Below are 27,003 nucleotides of genomic sequence, written 5' to 3'. Positions count from 1 at the left end.
CACATTGCTGGATTGTTCCCCAGGGAGTGGAGAAAGTATGTACATTGTGTACAGGAGAAATGAATGTCTGTAAAGGGGGTTAGAGACATTGGTCCAATGGACTAAGTGCTATAGGCAATGCTGGAAAAGAAAACGACTTCAAGGTATAATCACATTGCTGGAATGCTCCCCAGGGAGTGGAGAAAGTATGTACATTGTGTACAGGAGAAATGAATATCTGTAAAGGGGGTTAGAGACATTGGTCCATTGGACTAAGATAGGCAAAGCTGGAAAAGAAACGACTTCAAGGTATGATCAGATTGCTGGATTGCTCCCCAGGGATTGGAGAAAGTATGTGCATTGTGTTCATGAGTAATAAATATCTGTAAAGGGGGTTAGAGACATTGGGCCAATGGATTAAGTGCTATATAAAATTATTAATTAATTATGAAGATATGGATTTTGACCAAATGTTTGTCATTGGCCTGGAGACCTGGGGAGCGTTTCATGAAAGGACTTGTCGGACGTTTTATCCGACAAGTACTGTTTTATCCGACAGTTACTATGGTAACGGCGACTCTCAGCCAATCATTATCAAGGAAAGTTGTCAGATCTGACAAGTTGTCGGACGAAAATGTTGATGAAACGCTCCCCTGGGCAGCCAAGCTTTCTCATAGTGCTTCATCAAACTTGATGCATGTTCAAATATTGTGTAATTGTGCAATTTCTCTGTTCCTTGACTATTGATATTTACTGTATTTGATTTTCCTTTCTTTTTAGTCTCACCCTGTCTTTTTTCTCTCTCTTATGTAATGGTATTTTCCTGCTTGAATTTGCGTGATGCTGTTTGTCAGAGGTCATTTTGAATGAGTCATATTGTGCTTTTAATGATCCAACCATGAACATTTATTTATATTTTTAAATGTGAAATATTGCATTGTAATTGTTTTCAAAGTGGAAATCAATCATACTGAATTAACAATGTTTTCTCCTTCCTGTATTCACTGAAATTGCAGAGCAAATTGATAACTGAGGGGGAGGTTGTGGTGTTATGTAAGTGGTGAGGGTTATAGGGTTGCAGTTAGCCCTATAATACTTTCATTGACCGTCTAAGGGTAATTCCAGAGATTGAGAATTAATCACTGTATTTGGATATCTTTTGATCATCCTTGCATCTTTTGTAGAGTATTGTCGTAAAGCGTACAAGAAGACAAAGATTACGAAGCAAGAAGAAAGAGATACTACTATTTGCCAGAGAGAGAACTCTTTCTACGTCGATACTGTGAGGGCGTTCAGAGATCGACGTTATGAGTTCAAAGGGCTTCTAAAGGTCAGTCTATCAAGCTATCAAGTTTGGGTCTTGTAAGTTGTTTTTAAATGCCATCTTAACTAAGGAAGTAAAAGGATCTATATGATGAAACTTGGGCATAAGGGTAATCAAATATCACAGATCATCATGTCCAAGTTGCAGGTCACATGATCAAAGTAAAACGTCATTTAGGATCAATGAACTTTGACTATGTTGTGCTATCAACATGAACAACTCAACCAAGGTTAAGATTTTAAATTTTCATGATAATTTTGAAGGCATAAATCCCTATTTCATAAAATGTTTGTATGATTATCAAGAATCTGCAAGTTGATATGTCATTTCAGACTTCTAGGTGAATGTCAAGGGTCATTTAGCGGTCAATAAACTGATGTCAACTTTGAAAAAAAAACCATATGTTAGGATTTGAATTTTTGAAGACAATTTTGAAATTATCATTCAGTATTGAATTAAACATGGATATAATGGATAACAGGTATCACAAGTGAGATGAGTATAATTTCAGGTGACTGGTTACAAAGATAATTCCAGATCAATTAACTTCCATAAGAATTGATAATTTGTTCATTATATTAAAGATGTATTTAAACAAATTAAATAAAAAAAATATATGAGATAGTTATTGCATATCAAACTAGATTATGAAAGGAAATACAGGTTTCGTAATCAATTTCAAAGAATGTAGGATTTTTTTAATGAAATGAATGTTGTTTTTTCTCTCTCTCTTTCTTTGAAAAAAATTATTCATCTTACATGGAGTTGTTTTTTAAGTCAGCACTGCTGATATATTGAATTATGTAACACAGTTGAGAATGCCAGAAGCATTCCATTTGTATTGTTGTGATTGATTGGACTAAACTTCATCTTCATCTTCATCGTGGGGGCGTCGTGGTCTAGTGGTTCTGACTCTCACCTTTCAAACAGAGGGTCGTGAGTTCGAATCCTAGCCATGGCGTGTTTTCCTTCAGCAAGAAATTTATCCACACTGTGCTGCACTTGACCCAGGTGAGGTAAATGGGTACCGGCAGGATGTAATTCCTCAAAAAGCTGTGCGCACCAGAATCAGTAGACTAGCTTAGCCGGGGTAATATAGGAGCGCCTTGAGCACCTAGCAAGGTGGATATGTGCGCTATACAAATCCTACATGAATATTATTTATTTATTTATCTTTGAAATGGCAGGTTTGGAAGAAGAAGGTCGTTGCTGCGACAGAGAAGGGTGATGCTGCTGAGATCAAGAGTGCTATGAACAAGGAGATTCTCTACGACTCTCTGCAGCTGGCTCACAAGTGTATCCTCAACTCATTCTATGGATATGTCATGAGGAAAGGGTAGGTTCGTGCTCCCAGCCACTCTACCAATTTCAATTGCTAAATGGTGGTGATTTTTTTTACCCGATTGCTAAGAAAGCATGGATGCGTGTGAGCAAGCAACCAGAGGACCGACGGCTTAGGGTCGATTCCAAGGGACCTGGTAATCAGGATTAATGCTTTACCAAAGGGCACTGGCACACCAGGTGGGAATCGAACCAGGGTCACCGGAATCCGAAACCCCCGCTATACCGACTGAGCTATCGTGCCTCCATAAATTGATAGTTATAAATTGATACAAATTTATACTTATTATTACATCATCTGGGCCCCACTTCACAAAGACTTACAGCTATTAGGTACCTTGTCAAAAGACTTTAAGCAGGAATTCCACTACAAAGGCACTATGCGTCTTTTCATACGGTTTATTTTCTGCATTCCTCTTTGTTTTGCCAATGAGCCCCCAAAGTTTGGAATAGCGTACCTCTGGAAGTCAGGAAAGCACCATACGTAAACAACTTCAAATAAAAACTCAAAACACATGTATTTCATATATAACAAGCATTTTAGGAGTCTGTAGAGCAGTAGAATATAAACTTTAGTGAATAGTTTCTGCACTCTATGAATATACATGTATATATTATTATTTATTATGAAGTGTGAGAATTAGAAATGTTTTTCCTTTTTATTGTTTATTTGAGTATCTTAAGCATTTAATGGATTCAATTTTTTGCATAAATTCTTTTCATCCCCCAAATTGGCAACTGCTTGTTAGAGATCAGTTGTAGAGTGTTGAAAGCATATTCCTTGGTTTTATTTACTTGGTATAGATCTCGATGGTACTCGATGGAGATGGCCGGTATTGTGTGCTACACTGGAGCTGGGATCATAACCCGTGCTAGAGAACTCATCGAACAGATCGGGTAGGTTTCTTTACATTATCATGATGTGGGTTGTCCAAAAACTTAAAACGTTTCTTCTACAAAAACTTTAATTTCCTAGACTAAGTTACCTCAACTACATTTTTTTTTTTCTAGTCTTTCTCTGCAAAACTCAAACTTTTATTGACAAAATTGGGATTATGTTATAAGTTTTTAACTTTTTAAATGATCCCCCACATTTACATATACTATTCTCTTCTTGTCTGAGATTTTGGTTTATTGTTTTGTGTAGTGTATGTTTTCTTTATGCATTGGAATATATTGTACTGTATTCTGTAATAATCTGTGGAAATAAATGAATGAATCAATCAATCAATCAATCATGTACTGGTGTACAAATAATGCACAGGTGAGAAAGTGTTAGTGGTGTTGTAGACCACTTTATAGTATTAACAAAGGTGCAACAAGCGCCAAGATTATACCCGAGTTGCTTGCATCACCATTACATCACAAAAATAAGCATGTGCATTATTTTATAAAATGGTAAACAAGTTTGTAATTTAAGAGGAATAATGGTTATACATGTAAATGAGACCTTAATGAGTTTGACATTCATATTCATGAATTGAGCTAGTTTGCAAACCTCTGACATCACTACCAAAGAATCTTTACATTGTCATTTGACAGGCGCCCTCTGGAGTTGGATACAGACGGTATCTGGTGTGTGATGCCAGCCAGCTTCCCTGAGAACTTTGACATCAAGACCACCAACCCAAAGAAGCCCAAAGTAGCTGTTTCCTATCCTGGTGCAATGCTGAATATCATGGTGTTTGTAAGTTCCTTTGATTTTGGTGGAAAACAAGCCAAAAAAAAAGCACAAATATTTCCTCAAAGAAGCCCAAAGTAGCCGTTTCCTATCCCGGTGCAATGCTAGACATCATGGTGTTTGTAAGTTTGTTTGATTTTGATGAAAAACCATCCAAAAACAAGCCCAAATATTTCCTCAAAGAAGCCCAAAGTAGCCGTTTCCTATCCCGGTGCAATGCTAGACATCATGGTGTTTGTGAGTTTGTTTGATTTTGATGGAAAACCATCCAAAAACATGCCCAAATAATTCCTCAAAGAAGCCCAAAGTAGCCGTTTCCTATCCCGGTGCAATGCTAGACATCATGGTGTTTGTGAGTTTGTTTGATTTTGATGGAAAACCATCCAAAAACATGCCCAAATAATTCCTCAAAGAAGCCCAAAGTAGCCGTTTCCTATCCCGGTGCAATGCTAGACATCATGGTGTTTGTGAGTTTGTTTGATTTTGATGGAAAACCATCCAAAAACATGCCCAAATAATTCCTCAAAGAAGCCCAAAGTAGCCGTTTCCTATCCCGGTGCAATGCTAGACATCATGGTGTTTGTGAGTTTGTTTGATTTTGATGGAAAACCATCCAAAAACATGCCCAAATAATTCCTCAAAGAAGCCCAAAGTAGCCGTTTCCTATCCCGGTGCAATGCTAGACATCATGGTGTTTGTGAGTTTGTTTGATTTTGATGGAAAACCATCCAAAAACATGCCCAAATAATTCCTCAAAGAAGCCCAAAGTAGCCGTTTCCTATCCCGGTGCAATGCTAGACATCATGGTGTTTGTGAGTTTGTTTGATTTTGATGGAAAACCATCCAAAAACATGCCCAAATAATTCCTCAAAGAAGCCCAAAGTAGCCGTTTCCTATCCCGGTGCAATGCTAGACATCATGGTGTTTGTGAGTTTGTTTGATTTTGATGGAAAACCATCCAAAAACATGCCCAAATAATTCCTCAAAGAAGCCCAAAGTAGCCGTTTCCTATCCCGGTGCAATGCTAGACATCATGGTGTTTGTGAGTTTGTTTGATTTTGATGGAAAACCATCCAAAAACATGCCCAAATAATTCCTCAAAGAAGCCCAAAGTAGCCGTTTCCTATCCCGGTGCAATGCTAGACATCATGGTGTTTGTGAGTTTGTTTGATTTTGATGGAAAACCATCCAAAAACATGCCCAAATAATTCCTCAAAGAAGCCCAAAGTAGCCGTTTCCTATCCCGGTGCAATGCTAGACATCATGGTGTTTGTGAGTTTGTTTGATTTTGATGGAAAACCATCCAAAAACATGCCCAAATAATTCCTCAAAGAAGCCCAAAGTAGCCGTTTCCTATCCCGGTGCAATGCTAGACATCATGGTGTTTGTGAGTTTGTTTGATTTTGATGGAAAACCATCCAAAAACATGCCCAAATAATTCCTCAAAGAAGCCCAAAGTAGCCGTTTCCTATCCCGGTGCAATGCTAGACATCATGGTGTTTGTGAGTTTGTTTGATTTTGATGGAAAACCATCCAAAAACATGCCCAAATAATTCCTCAAAGAAGCCCAAAGTAGCCGTTTCCTATCCCGGTGCAATGCTAGACATCATGGTGTTTGTGAGTTTGTTTGATTTTGATGGAAAACCATCCAAAAACATGCCCAAATAATTCCTCAAAGAAGCCCAAAGTAGCCGTTTCCTATCCCGGTGCAATGCTAGACATCATGGTGTTTGTGAGTTTGTTTGATTTTGATGGAAAACCATCCAAAAACATGCCCAAATAATTCCTCAAAGAAGCCCAAAGTAGCCGTTTCCTATCCCGGTGCAATGCTAGACATCATGGTGTTTGTGAGTTTGTTTGATTTTGATGGAAAACCATCCAAAAACATGCCCAAATAATTCCTCAAAGAAGCCCAAAGTAGCCGTTTCCTATCCCGGTGCAATGCTAGACATCATGGTGTTTGTGAGTTTGTTTGATTTTGATGGAAAACCATCCAAAAACATGCCCAAATAATTCCTCAAAGAAGCCCAAAGTAGCCGTTTCCTATCCCGGTGCAATGCTAGACATCATGGTGTTTGTGAGTTTGTTTGATTTTGATGGAAAACCATCCAAAAACATGCCCAAATAATTCCTCAAAGAAGCCCAAAGTAGCCGTTTCCTATCCCGGTGCAATGCTAGACATCATGGTGTTTGTGAGTTTGTTTGATTTTGATGGAAAACCATCCAAAAACATGCCCAAATAATTCCTCAAAGAAGCCCAAAGTAGCCGTTTCCTATCCCGGTGCAATGCTAGACATCATGGTGTTTGTGAGTTTGTTTGATTTTGATGGAAAACCATCCAAAAACATGCCCAAATAATTCCTCAAAGAAGCCCAAAGTAGCCGTTTCCTATCCCGGTGCAATGCTAGACATCATGGTGTTTGTGAGTTTGTTTGATTTTGATGGAAAACCATCCAAAAACATGCCCAAATAATTCCTCAAAGAAGCCCCAAATAACTGTACCCAATCCTGGTGCAATGGTAAACATCATGGTGTTTGTAAGTTTCTTTGATTTTGGTGGAAAACAAGCCCAAATATTTCCTCAAAGAAGCCCAAAGTAGCCGTTTCCTATCCTGATGCAATGCTGAACATCATGGTGTTTGTAAGTTCCTTTGTATTTGGTGGAAAACAAGCCCAAGACAAGCCCAAATATTTCATTAAAGAGGCCAAAAGTAGCTGTACTCTATCGTTGTGCCATGCTGGTGTTTGTAAGTTCCTTTAAACTTGTTTAAATTGTTTTTTTTTTCAGAACAAGGTTTTGAAGGGGTTCACATACAATGATTGATGCAACATTTTGCACAGACATTGAGACCCATATAAATGATGTTACCATTTACTTTTTCCACCAACAAAATTGCTTTGTAATCCAGTGTACTAAAAATTTTAGGAAATTGGATGCATGTATATTTATTTTTGTTATTATGTACAGATAAGGACTATTAATTGTAAGTTTTTTACAAAGGCTTGGTAGAAAGTATTCAAACAAATTTTAATGAATAAGTTTCAAAACATTGCTTTGTCAATTTTTACTTTCTATCATCTTGTATGCTTTTTGTCTCACCTGCATAGCAGAGTGAGACTATAGGCGCCGCTTTTTCGACGGCGGCGGCGGCGTCAACACCAAATCTTAACCTGAGGTTAAGTTTTTGAAATGACAGCATAACTTAGAAAGTATATGGACCTAGTTCATGAAACTTGGCCATAAGGTTAATCAAGTATTACTGAACATCCTACCTGAGTTTCATGTCACATGACCAAGGTCAAAGGTCATTTTAATAGGGTCAATGAACTTAGACCATGTTGGGGGAATCAACATCAAAATCTTAACCTAAGGTTAAGTTTTTGAAATGTCATCATAAAACTTAGAAAATATATGGACCTAGTTCATGAAACTTATACATAAGGTTAATCAAGTATCACTGAACATCCTGCATGAGTTTCACGTCACATGACCAAGGTCAAAGGTCATTTAGGGTCAATGAACTTTGGCCGAATTGGGGGTATCTGTTGAATTACCATCATAACTTTGAAAGTTTATGGATCTGATTCATGAAACTTGGACATAATAGTAATCAAGTATTACTGAACATCCTGTGCAAGTTTCAGGTCACATGATCAAGGTCAAAGGTCATTTAGGGTCAATGAACTTAGACCATGTTGGGGGAATCAACATCAAAATCTTAACCTAAGGTTAAGTTTTTGAAATGTCATCATAACTTAGAAAATATATGGACCTAGTTCATGAAACTTATACATAAGGTTAATCAAGTATCACTGAACATCCTGCATGAGTTTCACATCACATGACCAAGGTCAAAGGTCATTTAGGGTCAATGAACTTTGGCCGAATTGGGGGTATCTGTTGAATTACCATCATAACTTTGAAAGTTTATGGATCTGATTCATGAAACTTGGACATAATAGTAATCAAGTATTACTGAACATCCTGTGCAAGTTTCAGGTCACATGATCAAGGTCAAAGGTCATTTAGGGTCAATGAACTTTGGCCAAATTGGGGTATTTGTTGAATTACAGCCATAAATTTGAAAGTGTGTTGGTCTAGTTCATAAAACTTGGACATAATAGTAATCAAGTATCACTGAACATCCTGTGCGAGTTTCAGGTCACATGATCAAGGTCAAAGGTCATGTAAGGTCAAAGAACTTTGGCCACGTTGGGGGTATTTGTTGAATTGCCATCATATCTCTATAAGTGTATTGGTCTAGTTCATAAAACGTGGAAATAAGAGTAACCAAGTATCACTGAACATCTTGTGCGAGTTATAGTAGTTTTCAAAATCAGCACTGCTGCTATATTGAATCGCGTGATGCAGGTGAGACGGCCAGAGGCATTCCACTTGTTTATACTTATTCCTGAACGAAGTGGCATTTTGAATTTGTTCTCACAAGATGTGCGAGACCCAGAAAAAAACCCTCAGAAAACATCACAATAAAAATTTTATGCGATTAAGACTTATCAGTTTATTATGGGGCACTTGGGAATGTCCCTTTGGCCTGATTAGAGTTGAAAATGTATCGCTAGGGTCAAAATTCACCTCATTATTATTATTTTTTTCTCAAGGATTACAACACAAATGACCAGTACCAGGAGTTGGTTGACCCAAGCAATTTGACGTATGAGGTTAGGAGTGAGAATTCTATCTTCTTTGAAGTGGACGGACCGTATCTTGCTATGATCCTCCCGGCATCCAAGGAAGAGGGCAAGAAGTTGAAGAAGAGGTAAGGTCAAGGGTCATTGGTCTAGGGCCCGTTTCATAAAGAGTTACAAATTTGGTAACTGCCATTACAGCAAATGCCATGGAAAGATGGTTCAACAGCCAATTGCAATCAAGGTTTCAATTATAGTTATAAGTCTCTATGAAATTCTGTAGTCATTTCATCTTTAAAATATTTTATTTTATCTTTTAAAATGAAATTGGTATTCTTAGATGACATTTTATCTATCGGGTAAAATGTCAAATTTTATGTGCAATAAATTTTATCTTTCGTATCTAAAGATGATACCCGACAGAGCAGTGCCTGCGTAGATACTATCCATCGTGTATCTAACCATTGCAACATGTATACATAAGAAGCGTAAAGGTGAACAGATATTTGAAATTTTTGGTTTCCCATTATTGAACTGCTTTCTTTTGTACAGGTATGCAGTCTTCAACTTTGACATGTCATTGGACAAGCTTTTAAAAAACATTAGAGAATTTCCGTTCACATCATAAGGTTGATTAGTCTTGTATTACTTTCTTTTGTACAAGCGTCCAGTGTTTAATTTTGACTGGTCATTGGCCGAGCCGAACGGTTCTGAGAGTAAGCGGAACGAAGATCTTCTGTTCAAATCATAACTTTGATTGTTTTTGTTTGTACAGGTATGCAGTGTTTAACTTTGATGGGTCATTGGCCGAGCTGAAGGGGTTCGAGGTGAAGAGGAACGGAGAGCTTCAGTTGATCAAGATCTTTCAAGCGTCTGTCTTTGAAGCATTCTTGAAAGGCGTAACCCTTGACGAATGCTACTCGGCCGTTGCCAAGATTGCCGACTACTGGCTAGATGTGCTCTACAGCAAGGCAAGAAAATTCATTGATTCATAAATATCCATAAGATACAATTGAATACCTCTTACTACTCTGTGGCCATAGCCCTCAAATAACTATCAGCAATCTTTCGTATGCATTTTCTCTTGCTATGGCCATTCCACCCACTGTCCAATTCCTGATATTATCTATCCATCCTGTTTTCCTGCGACCTGGCCTGGCCTTCCCTTCCATTTTAACCTTCTACTGTCATTAGTCGTTAGTTCCCAGTGGGAGCCCTTCTAGCCAATAGGAATGCCTCATGACAGGTTGGGCGTATCCCCAATACAGTTGCTGCAATCGCGCAACTACGCGTATATTGATGCGCTTAATTACAAAGACAGACAGGGAGCTGTGAAGGATTTTAGAGGAAAAGTAGAAAAGAAGGAAAACAGTGAAAAAAGGAGGAAAAGATATGTGGGGCCTAACAATTGTAGCATGAAAAAACAATTTTGAAAATTGTCATGGATGATGAGTGAAACTAATACCACAATCTAATCTAAAGAATATCATTATATGCTTGACATTCAGTCGGCAGGGTATCGGGGTATTTGGTACTAAAAGATATGACAAAATTTATGACTGCTACCCCCCTGTCATAACTTTTGTCATATCTTTTGCTTGTATAAACGGATTACGCGCACTAAAGCCGTGAGAAAAGCCGCGTATTTTTGGTGCGCGCTAAAGAGAAGAAATTTATGACAATTTTTGTGACAAAAGTTATGACATCCCCCAGAATACCGATTTTGTCATACCTCTGAGATACATGTAGGATAAAATATGGAGAAAAGACAATGTCCAGAATACCGCCCCTGGACTTTACACATGGTGTCAATGAAAACAACTATTTGTGTCATGAAGCATATCCCTGATCTGAGCATGTTCTCAGGTTGACAGTGAAGAATATATCTTGTAATATGACCTAAGATTATTTGTCTCCCTCTGTAGGCTGTGGACATGCCAGACTGCGAGCTGTTTGACTTAATCTCTGAGAATCGGAGTATGTCTCGCAAACTTGAGGATTACGGCGAACAGAAATCCACCTCCATCAGCACGGCTAAGAGACTCGCCGAGGTGAGAGGTCTTTTCATTAAATAAAGTTTTTTAATTTTTGGCGGCTACTTTGCACAAGAAACTGCCTAAATCTGGAACATTGGATGAGCTTTAACACCGCAGTGAATTTTCTTTTTTTGGGGGGGCTCTTTTGTAGCCATTTCAGGGGCAAAATTGCCTGAGCCCCTGGGTAATTTTTCCCCTTCATCTTTGTGTGGATGATATGAAGGGAGTTTTATACATAAATGTTGAAAACGTGCATTTTTAATCCTGAATTTAATTCTATATCAACAAAGTTGGTGTAAAAGCTCAATGTTCAATTGCAAAAATTTTATTATTATATCATTAAAAAATTATCTGTGTAGTTGATAGGATTGAAATAAGCAAATATGCCATGGAGGATCAGATTCGATGCCATGATCTATAAATACCTGTAGTACATTAGGGTCGACTGCTCATCAATACTGTTGCATATGACGTCACACGCGAAGTGTTCATGGCAATCATTTGTGCATATTTATTATTATTATCATTATTGTTGTTATTTTTATTATTGTTATTATGGTTATTATTATTATTATTATTGTTGTTATTATCATTGTTGTTATTTTTATTATTATTATTATGGTTATTATTAATATTATTATTATTGTTATTATTATTATTGTTTGTTGTTGTTATTATTTTTGTTGTTTTTATTATTATTATTATTATGGTTATTATTAATATTATTATTGTTGTTGTTATTATTGTTGTTGTTATTGTTATTATTATTCTATTACTATTATTACTATTATTATTTTTATTATTATTATTGTTGTTGTTATTATTGTTGTTGTTATTGTTATTATTATTCTGTTATTACTATTATTATTTTTATTATTATTATTATTGTTATTATTATTATTGTTGTTGTTATTATTGTTGTTATTATTATTGTTGTTGTTATTATTGTTGTTATTATTGTTGTTGTTATTATTATTATTCTATTATAACTATTATTACTATTATTATTTTTATTATTATTATTGTTGTTGTTGTCATTATTCAATGTTATTTTGGTATTCTCCTCTCCAATATTATTCATTAGTTCCTTGGTGATCAGATGGTAAAGGATAAGGGCTTGGCGTGCAAGTTTGTCATCGCAAGGAAGCCAGAGGGTGCCCCTGTCACCGAGAGAGCCATCCCGCTAGCGATCTTCCAGGCTGAGCCAAGCATCAAGAAACACTACCTCAAGAAATGGCTGAAGTTTCAGACTATGACAGACTTTGACATCAGAACGGTAGGTCTTTGAGTGCTAAATAAGTAGGCCCAGATAAACATTTTCCAGGCTTGGCAAAATAAAAATTTTGAAAAATGCATTGAAAAATATGAAGCTATTTTTTGAAATTTTTAAATAATATGTTTTTAATTGAAATGAATATGAAGCAGCATTTCTTCTTTTCTTTTTTTATATAAAAACTTCACTTATCATTACTCCATTTCTAACACAATTCAACATGTTTCTGTTCCATCTTTATAGATTGTAGACTGGAATTACTACATTGAACGATTAGGTAGCTGTATTCAGAAGATCATCACCATACCAGCCGCACTTCAACAGGTTTGTGTCCTCACTTCACCTAGAAAAAGAAACTTCAATGTTTAAGGCTCTTGTTCTTATTTCATTGTGACTGTGCCATGGACCAGTGATAGATTTGCTCACCGGCAATCAGTAGATAAGAGTTTCAAATCAAGCTTGTTCCAAAATTTCTTCCGACTGATTTTTTATGTCATACAATGTGCTCTGGGTCACTCGGTGAAGTCATGAAATCCAAGCTGAAAACAATCATTCTGAAGATTACTAACATAGATAAGCACTTGTTGGACAGTTCAGTAATACTAGTAATACTACACTGTCCCACAAGTGCTTATCTATGTTAGTACCTTCCAACCAGTTCGTTTTAGCCGTATTTAGTACGTTTTTGCAACCAAAATACGGCAGTACGTTTTTTCTTTTAAAAATACGTTTTTTGTAAAAAAAAATTAAAAAAAATAAAAAAAATAAAAAAATAGTTTTTTTTTTTTTTTTTTTTTTTTTTACAAAATCGTAATTTATTGAGAAAAATCATCTCTATATGTCTCTATTTCATAAAACGTACACAAATATGGTTATTAGATCAATGTAATTTCAAGTAACTTGTTTTTTTTGTCAATCATTTTGTAAAATTCAGGGTGAGATACACACAAGTTTCAATGGGTTTTTTTTTTTCATCTGCAAGAACAGTGCACATTCTAGCTTGCATGCAGCTTGAGCGCCGTGATGGGCGAGTGATCTAGAATCCAGGCTAGAATCCATGCGTATGTTGCTAATATCTCAAGTATCACAGATTTCTCATTTGACACCTATTTTTGTTTTGACATACAAACACTTAAAGGCCATTTTATTGCATCAAGTTCAAACTCATTTGGAGATCATTACTACAACTTACGTTTATGGTTAACTTTATTTTCAGGTATCCAACCCAGTCCCACGTGTAGCTCATCCTGAGTGGCTCCACAAGAAACTTTGTGAGAAGAATGATGTCTTCAAACAACAGAAGATCAGTGAGATGTTTGTCAGGAAACCAAAAGTTGTGGTAGGTCACTTTGTCAAAGATTAACTTAGGGATTAGTTCACTACGTATTATAAAAACTCTCATTCGTAATTGCAGAAATAGTAAATTAAGAGGCTTTTATAGGAGGAAATTATAATTTGTTAACATTTTTTTTTTTTTTTTTTTTTTTTTTTTTTGGCATTACTCCTATTTGTTTTTAAGATCAGTATGCTGGATCTGTAATGAAAATCATAAGATCATAAGTCAGAAAAAATTGGAACCAGTGGGATTCGAACCTGCCATCTACTGCTTTCCGGGCAGTGACTCAACCACCAGGCTATTCTGGTTCACGGCTAAGCCACGATGAACTAGAATTCAAATACCCTCGATCCTCTTCTTTCTGACTCATTAATATTCAAATGCCGTCCGCCGTGGACAATAGATAGTAAATTAAGAGGCTTTTATAGGAGGAAATTATAATTTGTTTACAATTTTTTTTTGGCATTACTCCTATTTGTTTTTAAGATCAGTATGCTCAATCTGTAATGAAAATCATAAGATCAGTATGCTCGATCTGTAATGAAAATCATAAGATCATAAGTCAGAAAAAATTGGAACCAGTGGGATTCGAAAGTTATTAATAATTTATTTTGTTTGTTTGTTTATGTACAGTTTTCAATATTGTAATGATATACTGTGTTTTACTCTTTGTGTATACATGCAAACTTTGCATTCCCTTGTCGAAACTCTCTGCCGAAAAACGTTTTGCTGTAGTAGCTGCCAAGACTTTGAATGCCATTCCTCTTCCAATAAGAAATGCTTCCAGTATTCTTGGCTTCAAATCTTCCCTTAAGACATACCTTTTTCCTCAATAATTAATTTCCCTTTTTATCTTGAATATTGTGGTTATTACTGCAAATGTTAAATTATTATTCATGCATTGTACGCGCTATGGTACTTTTTGTCTCGCCCACCAGAGGTGAAGGCGAGACTTACATGTAGGGATCCAAATGTCGTCCGTCCGTCACAAACCTAATGACACATAACTCCACAACCGTAAGTCGCTTTTCAACCAAACTTGGATGGTAGATGGACTTGGGGGACCTGCATGTTAGGCTGCAGTCGGAGGTCACATGGAAAGGTCAAAGGTCGATTTCAGGTCAACGTTAAAGTTTACATGCAAGACTCTTATGACACCTAACTCCGCAACCGTATGTCACTTTTCAACCAAACTTGGATGGTAGATGTACTTAGGCGACCTGCATATTATGCTGCAGTTGGAGGTCACATGGTAAGGTCAAAGGTCATTTTCAGGTCAACGTTAAAGTTTACATGCAAGACTCTCTTATGACACCTACATGTAACTCTGCAACCGTAAGTCGCTTTTCAACCAAACTTGGATGGTAGATGTACTTAGGCGACCTGCATGTTATGCTGCAGTCGGAGGTCACATGGTAAGGTCAAAGGTCATTTTCAGGTCCACATTAAAGTTTACGTGCAAGGCTCTTATGACAAGTGTTATTCCATCCCAGTCATTTCACAATGAAGTTTGGATACAATTCTGTAGCGTGCCCTCGCAAATCACGATAATTCTGGTTATTTTCATAAGTGGGCGAGACACAAGATCGCTTTTGCCTTGATGTTTTTAGCGCCTCTAAATATCCATTATTAATATACATATTGCTAAAGCCATTGGAAACCAAGTTTCTTTGTATGCATACATTGACCAATAAAAGAATCTTGAATCGTGTTTTCTATTCTGTTATGTATCCACACCTTTCTCATTTACCAGAAATTCTGTGAATTAATGATTTTAATGCAACTTGGAGATTGCTCATATCCACTCTGCTGAGTTTTTAAGACAATGTTTTAATTACTATGGCTTCAGTTTGGTTAGCCATCCAATGGCACACAAGGAATGAATATTCCTATCAGGTACCCATTTACTTGACCTGTTCAAGTTGCACAACACTGGATGAATTTCACATTTTTCCCCCTGTATTCTCTACCGTGGATAATTGGAGGTTTTAACTCTCCAACTCCCAGTCATGGCTGCCATAAGTTGCTGTGATGTGAAGTCGGATCCGTTTATACTATAGATGGAATGGAAGAATTACTGCAGTCATTGGAAACGCTTTATCAAATTTTCCTTGTCTTTATTCCAATCAACCATACAGCAACAAGAAACAGAATCATCCGTTCCTATGGAGCCTGAAAGCCAGCCTGATGTCGTGGATGTGGAAGACTTTGGGGCTCCCTCTGGAGGTAAGAAAAGGTCACCCAAGGTCGCCGTGGCAACCAAGAGGAAGCGTGACGATGCTGGGAAGAACGGCAGGATTGATAGCAACGGAGCCCTGACGCAGTCTTGGGAGGACGTTCTAGGACCAGCCCCTGATATGGGCAGGAAGAGAGTAAGATAGAACTACCCAGTTTGAACTTACTAGTTACAGGTTTTTTCTAAATGCAAATTTTGTGTTCTTTGATATTTTCAATATCAAATCCTGTAGTCAGGGGTATTCTTGATATCGATTCCATGTTCTTAGTGATTGACATAGAAGTAACTGATACAGCAACTGTATAAAGTGAAAATCTTTGAACGCCTTATGTTGAAATGGATTATATTCTCATATTCTAAAAATTGATTCCATCTTGTTCTGCAACAATTCAGTGATACCTTGCTGAGCTAGATAATATCTTTGCCCATATACAGTGTATGATGAGCCTGTGAAATACAAGCCTTTGCTTCTTACTAGCTGTTTCCATTTTTGCAAACATTTTTGCTAAATATTTGAGTGTTTTTGTTTACATTCAATACTCAGCATGAAGAAGTGTATTTTATGGTGGGGTCACTAACTTTATAGCCTCACTGTTATTCATATATTCAAAGTGTAATGATGGGGAAATCTTGTTTATCCTATTTAAGCTTAAGTTGACAAACCTTAGGTTGACCTGACAGTACTTTCTCGAATTTTTATTTTGTTGAAAAATGAAGTGAGAATATTGATTTGGATGATAATAAAAAAAAAATGAAACCCATAATTTTCTTCACAAATTCCTACAGAAAACTATCAAAAAGTGGGTGGAGTATCACAAGCAGAAATGGGCGTTGCAGGCGAGACAGAGAAAAGAACGTAAACGACGTCGCCTTGACGACGGAATGGACGCAGGAGTTGGAGGCGTGGTCCGCGCCGTGTCAAGTACCGGGCTTGGAAGCTTCTTCAGACGAACGGCAAAAACCATGCTGGATCAGCCTTGGCAGATAATTCAGGTTAGAATATAAAAATTATAAGATCTGAGATTATTTGTGTTGTTTTATAACATTCAACATTCATGATAAAAAATTAAACCAAAGATGACACAGGTTGAGAATGTAGTTTTGTATTTCTTGGGCCTGTTACATAAAACTTTTGTCTTAACAAAAAACTCTGGCAAATGAAATTATGCCGTTGACAATAACACCTTATGCAACAGGCCCCTACTGTAAACTGAATGTTATTGGAAAGTAAGAATTATTTTGTCTATAAACTCCCACCCCCAACCCCTTTTCTTCCAAATAAGTTGAGTTTGAAACTGGATAGTACTTCTTGATATGCAGCTCAATGCTCAGAGGTGCATTCTATCTGCTGCTACAAGTAGCAAAAGGCAAGTTAGGAACAGGAATATGAATTGACTGTACATTAATCATTTATAACTGAAACTTCTTTCCCAATCCGCTTCCTCAACTTTATTCATTGTAGATCATGGAAACTGGTCATCCAGGTCTCTTCAAGCTCTGGGCTCTGATAGGCTCTGATCTCCATCACATCAAACTAATGGTTCCAAGAATCTTTTACGTCAACCAACGAACCCCAAAAGAAGCCACAGAAGGAGCAAGTAAGTACATAATGATGATGGTACTGATCGTGATTTGAACATAGTTATGGAACATCGGTAGTGAAGATAATGATGAGGGTTATGGTAGTGATTTTGTTCTTGGTGATCATGACCATCAGAGCACTGCGGTTGATGATTGTCATGATTATGGTGGCAATGAAGATGAAGACAATGGTGATGATGATGATGATGATAATGATGATGATGATGAAGATGGTGGTGATGATGACGATGATGATGAGGAGGACGATGATGATGATGGATGATAATGGATGATGATGATGATGGTGGTGGTGGTGGTGGTGGTGGTGGTGGTGGTGGTGGTGGTGGTGATGATGATGATTTTTATGATGATGATGATGATGGTGGTGGTGGTGATGATGGTGATGATGGTACATGTAGGTTATGATAAATGATAATAGTGATGATGATTATATGATGATGATGATGGGGATGATGACGATGATGACGATTATGGTGGTGGTGGTGGTGATGATGATGGTGATGATGAATGATGATGCTTTTGATGATACATGTAGATGATGACAATGATGATGTTGATGGTGGTATTTATGGTGATGATGACGGTCATGAAAGTTTTAAATTTCTGTAATGATGTTGGATGATCAAACATGTGAGATCACAATTACAGTTACAGATAAATTTCATATTTGATTTTATAGTGTGGAGGAAAGTGACCCGTACCTTACCGAGATCAAACCCAGTCTTGAATCTCTACCAGTACACCGTACCGGAAGATGTCTATCAGCAACATGCAAAGTAATAATTTAGTAAGAAGTATATAGCCCCCTTGCCTGGTAGTTGCAATATATAAATTTACCAGTCTGACCCCTATGATATGGATAATAAATAGCATGTCACCCCTGTTGTATATCAAATTTGGAATCCTTTTCTTCCCTATATATTGCTGCATTTCTTATTTATTTTGTATCACTTGAATTTCAGAATAATGTTAATTTTACCGAAATTTGTGTTCTGTTTCTAGTTCTGTGAAAAAATTAATCTAGTTTTGGACTAGTTATGTAAGCATTTATTTCTCTCCTACCCAATAGTTTCAAAGGTTAGATTCCCCTTCAATCAACAATTTAATATTGCTTGATTTCGTAACAAGAGACTCACTCAAAGACACCTGAACAGAGATGAGAGGGTTTTTATTAAATCAATGAAGTAAGTTAGCAGCACTTAAGACACCCTGAATTGCATTAGCATTGATGGTGGTGGATTATTACGGCTGCCAAGCTACAGCTGGGGTAATAATATCCAAGTCCTTTGGAAGCGCATAGAGACATTATTCATAATCGTGATATGCGCTATACAAGAACTGTTTATTATTATTATTACTGAGCAGTAGTAAATGTTTCTCCATATTTATTTTGTCATGAATCTGTCTAAGAAGACATTCTGAAATTAATTTGCTAAGATTCCTTGTTTAGAATAAGAAACTACAAAATGACCGACCTTCCTGATTTTAGTGAGCTGTTGGCAGATCTAATAGCACCAGACGTGGGGGGGGGAGAGGTCTATGAGAAACAGGTTCCCCTGGAGTTCCGAATACTGATACACATTCTTTAGAAAACATTGTTATTCAGAAATTTTTTACACCACGAAGAAATACCACTTTTTAAGGTACTTGCACTATCCTCTTTCTATATTTAGTGAGCTGACGGCAGATCTAGCAGCTCCCGACATCGAAGGGGTCTACGAGACACAAGTCCCGCTGGAGTTCAGAGCCTTGATGAAACTGGGCTGCGTGTGCATGGTCAACAGACAACATGCTAAGTTTCTGCTAGGAGGGGTGAGTTGCTTGATGAGGATGGAAGTGGTAGGTGTGGTTGGGATGGTTGGGGTGGAAATAGTGGTGGTTGTAGTGTTGTTGGTAGTTTGGAATGGAAGGGAGGATTAAAATAATGGTGGTTGTTGTGGCGGTAGTGGAAGTGGTAATGGCAGTTTAGATTCAGGTGGAAATGCTGGTTGTAATAGTGGTGATTAATGGTGGTCAGGGTGGAAGTTGTGGTTGGGATAGTTGTGGAAATGGTGGTTGTTGTAGTGTTGTTGGTAGTTTGGAATGGAAGGGAGGATTAAAATAATGGTGGTTGTTGTGGCGGTAGTGGAAGTGGTAATGGCAGTTTAGATTCAGGTGGAAATGCTGGTTGTAATAGTGGTGATTAATGGTGGTCAGGGTGGTAGTGGTGGTTGGGATAGTTGTGGTGGAAATGGTGGTTGTTGTAGTGTTGTTGGTAGTGGTAGTTGAGATTCAGGTAGTAATGGTGGTTGTGGTAGTGATTGTGTTGTTGGTTGGGTTGTGAGTGATGGTTGTGGTAGTGGTGATGATAGTGGTTTGGGTGGTAGTGGTGGTAGGGGTAGTAGTGGTGGAAATGGTGTTTGTGGTAGTGTTGGTGGTGGTTGGGGTGGTATTGATTGTTGTGGTAATGGTGTTTGTGGTTTAGTGGTGGTGGTGGTTAAGATTCAGGTAGTAATGGTGGTTGTGGTAGTGAATGTGTCGTTGGTTTGAGGTGAGAGGGATGGTTTTGGTAGTGGTGATAGTGGTAGTAGTGGTGGTATACATGTAGATAGTAATGTTGAGAATGGTGGTTGTTGTAGTGGTGGTGTTGGGGTGGTACTGATATGTCCAATATTATCCAGTGTTACCATTTTCCTCTTTCAGGATATGGATACTTTTGACCTCAGTCAGCTTGAGTTTAAGACATTAGCTCAGTTCCAGTACCTTCCTTCTGGGAGCCTTAGAAGGGTCTACTTCTACCAAAACATTGTGTGAGTAACCTTTCAATTTCGACCTCTCGATGAGTGGTCATGTATTGAACTTGGACCTCTTTCTTTCCCCATTGATATAACCATACAGTGATCTCATGCTCATAAATACCATTCCCAATGTTATCTGTAATCATGATCCCCTAATCTTTGACACTTAAACACGTTTAGAGGCTCCAAGTGCATGATGGGATTGTTTTTCTCAACGTCTGCCAAGGCTACAATCATCGCCGTGGATACGGTCAGGACCAATCAGATGCCAAATCTCACATCCATGTACCAACATGAGAGAAAGGCTAAGTGAGTACATGTACCCTCTCAATCATTTCTGTCTTTTGATAATAATATGGTCAATTTATATAGCACAGCCAGACCTGCCAACCAGTACGTTTTAGCCGTATTTAGTACGTTTTTGCAACCACAATACGGCAGTACGTTTTTTCTTTGAAAAATACGTTTTTTTTTTTTTTTTTTTTTTTTAAACTAAATCGTAATTCATTGAGAAAAATAATCTCTATATGTGTCTATTTCATAAAACGTGCACAAATATGGTTATTAGATCAATGTAATTTCAGGTAACTTGTTTTTTTTTCAATCATTTTGTTCAAACCAGGGTGAAGATATACACATGTTTTAATGTTGTTTTTTTCATCTGCAAGAGCAGTGCGCATTTTAGCTTGCATGCAGCTTGAGCGCCGCGATGAGCGAGTGCGCCAAGCATTTTATTGTGAAATACACTTTTTTTGGGAAAAATACAGTTTTTTTTATCACAGAATACAGTTTTTCATTCCCAGAGGTTGGCAGGTCTGCACAGCTACATGTACTACAGTATAATTGCATAAACTCTACTGTTCTTGATACTTTTTATCATATTATTACCCGGGCTGGAGCTGAGCCACCACATAGGCACTGAAGCATTCAAGGAATAAATCCTACCGGGTACCCATTCACCTCACCTGGGTTGAGTGCAGCACAATATGGGTAAATTTCTTGCTGAAGGAAAATACGCCATGGTTGGGATTCGAACCCACGTCCCTCTGATTGAAAGATGAGAGTCCTAACCACTAGATCACAACGTTCCCACATTTTTCAGAATTCTAAACATTCATCAGAATCATAACACAGTCTAATCCTGAAATTGACTAATTAAAAAAATAGTGATGGACTCAACCCAGATCAAAAGAGCTGTGAGTGCTGGTATGAGTAGCCTTATATAATTAGCTGGGGTAATATAGGAGCATATTGAGCACCTAACAAGGTGGATATTTGCACTATACAAATACCCGAACATATTTTCATAATTTTTTTCTCTCTGTATCTCTTTTGAATTCATAGAATTGTTATTAAAATTAAAATGGCCAAATCAGAACAGACACAACCCTATTTGGTTATATAAATTATTGTGATGAGTTACATGTAGCTCTTGTTATCAATCGATAGTTCATAGCAATAAACAATTTTTTTAAAAGTACACTACAATATTGAATATTATTTAGTAGGTACAGTTAGGGTGCGTTTATCCGCCACTTTTTTACCCTAGAATCATGATCTGAATCATGATTCAAATCATGATTCTGCAGAATCACGATTGCGTTTAGTCGAAATTGAATATAATCATGATTAGAATCACAAACATGAAACACGAAAAAAGGGGCGTTTGGAAAGACGTTTCTGCAGAATCACGTACGAAAATGGTCGAATAAACGATATCGTGATTACAATCATGATTCTATGACGTCATTGTGTCGGGCTACTTTAGGTTTGACCCTTGCCAAGCTCAAGACGCGCTATGCTCAGTGTATTTATACATAATATGATATGCATGCATTCTGTGTTGGGCATCGCATCGTCCACTTCCTTTCATCTTTTTTTGGTCATGTCATAATCATGTTTTTTCTGTGAAAGCATTTTCCCTTTAATACCCATTTTCATTATGCAAGATTAGTCTTCTTTCACAATATAGAATCTAGGTAAAGAGTAGAGGCCTGATCTAGGCAAAGAGTAGAGGCCTGCATATTTTACTTTGTATTGTAATGAGATATTCATTCATAAGAGAGTATTATACAATTTCATTTCATACCAGGTCTGAGCGCAGTAGTGAGAATGAGCTCCTTCCCCGTGAGGATCATACCTTTGACATCGTGGTGGAGAAGGACATGAAAAAGGTAACCAGTCTTCAAAAGATATTGTTAGCAGGTGCCAATCACTTAACATACATGTATGCAGGCCTTGAAGTCTCTAGTGGTCGATGTTACTGGCCTCGATGCCCTCTTGTAATCAAAGTTGAGGCCATTAAACATGTGCCTTATTACTTGGCCATGGTATTCTTTTCTCATAAATGTGATTTGAATAAAAATAAAAATCCCCTTTAAAAGTGACCTTGCTGCCCCCTTGTCTTTCTCTGGGGCCGTCTTCTCCCAGGCCTATTTGAGAAAATGCCCCTCATCAAAATGGCTTGGTCCTCCAAAATTTATTTCCAGGCATGAAATGAATATCTCTCAAGGCCTCTGCACACTATTCATGTGATGATTTAGAACTTTACATTGTAAGATGTTCCATGTCAAAATATTAGCATCAAATCTAACGCTTTATTTCAAAATTGGGTCGCAGAACTATCGTAAGGTGTGCAGTGGGCTTAAGTACATGTATCTCTTTGTTGAAAAGGTCAAATATTGGTTGTAGAGTGTAGCAAAATTCAGAAAAATTTAGATCTCTGAAATCATTTTTGATGTATGGTAGAAACCTCTTGCCTGTAGCTGTAATGTTCTCAACTTTGATATTCCCTTCGTTGTTTGTTTGTTTAGGCATACCGTACCATTCATCGATTGCTGCTAGCATACAAGGATGAGAAGCGAGGACCAACGTTCATCTCCGTACAGGCTTCATTGAGTGAGTCTATCTTGAAATATATTAAATGGGTAGAAGAAGAGAAATAAAAGAAACAAAAATAGTTTGAAAGAAATCGGATAAGGAATAAGTAATGGATAATGAAAAATGTGATCCTTTCAACTTTGTAAATTTCAAATGTACAATTAGGGTAGTAGATTGTGACAAGTCGCAATGACAACTCTCTCTTTCGTTGTGTACTAGATTGCCAGGAATGTGTGGTTTTCTTCTTGTTTTAATTTTAATTTTCCCTCAGGGACCATAATGGGTATATATTTTTTAGTTTTCATGTATTTTTGGGAAGAAAAGGCAAGTTTAATTTTGTTTATTGAAGCAAGTTGAGTAGTAGTACATCACATTGACATCAAAGCTATGGCCAATATGAATTCCTGATAGATACAATGTACAGTTGACTGCTTTTCTGAATGCTCTTTTTCTATTTAAACAGCTTTCTATTTTGGTTTGATTCCCCTTTATGAACCCTGAAGATAATTGAAATTTTAAAATTCCTGATTCCATCAACCCTTAGGTAACCGAGAGCTTGTGAGAAGTATCCCTGCTATGGAAGAGTTTCCTCTGGTCAAGCTTCACATCGCTGAGAGTGAGAACATCTACAGTGTTCTAGATTGGCAAAGACAAGGTTCCCGTCGTCTGCTACAACACTATCTCAATGCTGACTACTTGTTGCTGGTAAGCATTTTTCATTTTCTTTCCTTTATTTTGCAAACAATTGTTTGGATGACTAAATCCAATCAGTTGTAGAATGACGAGCGAACAATGGGGGACAACATTTTATTAGGGTTTTTGTTTTTGTTTGTCCCCCCAAAAACCCAACTTGCAAAATTGACTGCTACATGTATCTCTTATGGCTTTACCTTAATGCTGACTATTTCGAGCTGGTAAAAACAATTTTTCATTTTCCTTGACATTGAAAAACCAAATGTTGGTTAAATATGTCAAATTTAGTTTGAAAAAGTTGATAAGACTTACAAGTGAACGATGGGTATGAATTTGCCCTTTTTATGTAGGTTCATGATGAATGAAATCATTTTTTATTATTTTTTTAATTTGATTTTTTTTTGCTCTTCATTAAAAAAAAACCAACTTTGCCCAATGGAGTGTTGCCTGCTATTGCACCCTACATCCTACTTGTACATTCACTTGTTTTATGTTTAGCGCAAAATGGGTAATGGAATGACAAATGTCCAAGGTTGCAAATATTTCTTGGTATAAACAATCTAACAGGAAAGGGAACATTCGTAAGCTGAAGAATATAATAAGATGCTTCATATTTGCTTTCATAATATATTCCATTCAATTACAATACAAAAATTTGAATTATATAAATTAAATTATGATGTATAATTCATGATAGATATCAAATCATTATATGAAAGAGGATCAGCTAAGAAGATCCAAGAGGATTTATAAGTTGCTGACCCTCTTAAGAAAACCAACTTACATTACATTATAACAGAACAATTATACTATTCTGTTAAAGATGAATGCCAGTTGTGGTAATGATTTCAAAATGAGTTCGTACAGAATCCAATGAAATGACCACCAAAGTGTCTGTTTGTATAAATAAAAAATATGTGCCAAAGGATTCTGGAATAAATTGTGTAATTGCCGAGAAATTAGCAAATAAGCATGGGATTCGGGTCAAGCGTCGGGCCGACATTCAAAGCAATAATAACACACTGTCCCACGTGCGCTTATCTGTGTTGGTGATCTTCAGTGTGAACATTTTTCAGCGTAGATTTCAAGATTTCACCAAGTTCAGTTTATGTAACTGTACCAGATCTAGATCCTTGATGATAAAGTGACAATTAAGCCTGGTTTTACTGACTTTCTCGTGAAATCAGTGTTTACTGCAACTACTTTCATTTATCTTTAACAGATACTCTACTTATGTCCTATTAATATCTCGAAGTAAGGTTCTTGCATAATTCCTTTCTGTTAAATGTCCTTTTTCAGTTTTCACTCATTCATGTGTACTTGTATTCAATTTGTTTCCAGAGCTACTTAGAGCAGAGTCGTTATTTCCACATCCCCGTCGGCAACCTCCCGGAGGATGCTGGGATAGCCGGAGCCGATCTCTTCTTCGCTCGTCATCTCAACAAACATGGTCATGTGATGTGGGCGTCGCCTACCAACCGACCCGACCTTGGAGGCAAGGAGGCTGATGATAATAGGTGAGTACCGCGTTTCATGAAGCAGTCCAGCTCCTTAGCAACCTATAGATTTGTGTAAGAAAGTACACATGATTATCAGTTTTAAGACTTTGTGAAACGGACCGCGCTACCTGTAACACTCAAAGACAATTGTCAAACATATTTCAGTTTCTCTGCAAATATCACTGCCATCAAAATATACAATGCATTTTTAAAGACAAAAATAGTATTACAAAACTGACTCTCACGTTGAGGTGTCTCTTTAGTTTCACCTTAGAAGTGGTCATGGAGGAAATTAGCACTCACTCCCATAAAATCCTGAGAGCTTCTGGAGATCATTTCTTGTCATCCTCCAGCATTCAGAGCCATACAAAAAGATCTGAGAGAACGGCACTTGTGGGAACCTTGATTGCGGAAACATCAGAGATGGGGTGATTTCTCCCGTTGATGGCGAAGATGTGACAGCTGATTAAGCTAAAAAGAACAGATTTTTTTGATATATGCAACACTCATTATTACAGTTTCAAAGTCATACATGTATGTAATCCAACAGTATGATGGTTACCAAAGGATGTAAATCAATTGGAATAACATTGAGGTAGTATATGGGACAATGCCTATTTAAAAAGCATATGTAATTAGAAAATAAATGTATCAGCCTATCAAGAGATGAAGATAATGAGCGGGAAACTCTGTGGCAGGAACCTCACTGGCAGGGGCTTCGATGGAGGAAGCCTCGGTAGCGGGATGATCACTCCCCTCTAATGGCAAAGACATGGCAGTACATTAAGCTGAAAAGAAGAGATTTATTAATATATGCAACACTCAGTAAGTACAGTTCAGCAAATCATGTATGTTAATCCAACGATATGAAGGTTACCGAAGGAGGAAAATTGAATGGGGTAACATCTAGATATTGTGTGGGACAATGCTTGTTTAAGAAGCATTATGTTGTTAAAAATTGATGTGTAAGGGGATTTCATCTTTGTTTTCATCGTGCCTGTTTGGCTAACAGGCATTTACGTACATTGTCAGGATGATAATTGGTTGCAAATAATAATAAGTACATTGTCTGAAACATGATTGATTGTAAATAATACATGCTCTACGTATTTGTCTCGGCTGCCTTTGATAGCATCGATGCAGCAGAGACGCCTCATCAGGGCTCTGTATCGGCGAGAGATGCCGAGACGGCCTAGAGTCCGTTCGTTGTCCCCGTGCCACCAACCAAGTGAGCCGATTACAAAGGCATGGACCTTGACATCCATGCCACGGCTGGCCAGATCTTGTCGCAGTGTGTCGTATTTGGTGACTTTTGCGTTGGCAGCTGTGGAGAGGGCATCCGGACCATTGTCGAATGGGATGGTGATGTCGACAGTGGTCACCTTGTCACCCTCAACCACTGTGATGTCGGGTCGCTCCCTTGGATTCGGGTCGCTGGGGACATGCTGGTCTTGGTAGACGTCTCCGTAGTGGATTGCCTTCACCAGGCGTTCTTGGATGAGGTTGTGCCTCCGGCGGATTGGTACCATGTTGGGACGGCAGTGGTTGATAATATGGGGCAACGTCTCCAACTGGTAATCACACCTTCGGCACTTGGCATTTGCGTTCTGTTTCCACCGCCGGGCAGCAGCATTGGTAGGGAGGCAGTTCAGTCGAGCACGGTGGATGAACCGCCAATCACAAAACCGGATGAAGCTCC

The 27,003-nt window shown here is 37.6% G+C and overlaps 1 protein-coding gene across 1 annotated transcript in view; it reads left to right on the top strand.

The window, feature by feature from the left end:
* The window catches only part of LOC129266504 (DNA polymerase epsilon catalytic subunit A-like), a 64,774-nt gene that overhangs the window by 19,459 nt on the left and 18,312 nt on the right, over positions 1-27,003 (top strand). Inside the window, exons 17-37 of the mRNA XM_064103954.1 lie at positions 1,164-1,309; positions 2,491-2,639; positions 3,449-3,541; positions 4,187-4,331; positions 8,946-9,103; positions 9,748-9,943; positions 10,898-11,023; positions 12,093-12,284; positions 12,525-12,605; positions 13,498-13,620; positions 15,756-15,989; positions 16,640-16,846; positions 17,316-17,451; positions 18,135-18,231; positions 19,129-19,267; positions 20,138-20,244; positions 20,413-20,541; positions 22,325-22,406; positions 23,046-23,130; positions 23,657-23,817; positions 25,147-25,322. Coding sequence (XP_063960024.1) covers positions 1,164-1,309; positions 2,491-2,639; positions 3,449-3,541; positions 4,187-4,331; positions 8,946-9,103; positions 9,748-9,943; positions 10,898-11,023; positions 12,093-12,284; positions 12,525-12,605; positions 13,498-13,620; positions 15,756-15,989; positions 16,640-16,846; positions 17,316-17,451; positions 18,135-18,231; positions 19,129-19,267; positions 20,138-20,244; positions 20,413-20,541; positions 22,325-22,406; positions 23,046-23,130; positions 23,657-23,817; positions 25,147-25,322 — 2,962 coding nt within the window. The remainder of the gene's footprint in view (positions 1-1,163; positions 1,310-2,490; positions 2,640-3,448; positions 3,542-4,186; positions 4,332-8,945; positions 9,104-9,747; positions 9,944-10,897; positions 11,024-12,092; positions 12,285-12,524; positions 12,606-13,497; positions 13,621-15,755; positions 15,990-16,639; positions 16,847-17,315; positions 17,452-18,134; positions 18,232-19,128; positions 19,268-20,137; positions 20,245-20,412; positions 20,542-22,324; positions 22,407-23,045; positions 23,131-23,656; positions 23,818-25,146; positions 25,323-27,003) is intronic.

This window comes from Lytechinus pictus, chromosome 8 (assembly GCF_037042905.1).
Source record: "Lytechinus pictus isolate F3 Inbred chromosome 8, Lp3.0, whole genome shotgun sequence".
Taxonomy (NCBI): domain Eukaryota; kingdom Metazoa; phylum Echinodermata; class Echinoidea; order Temnopleuroida; family Toxopneustidae; genus Lytechinus; species Lytechinus pictus.
This window is presented reverse-complemented; position numbering and strand designations above follow the sequence as displayed.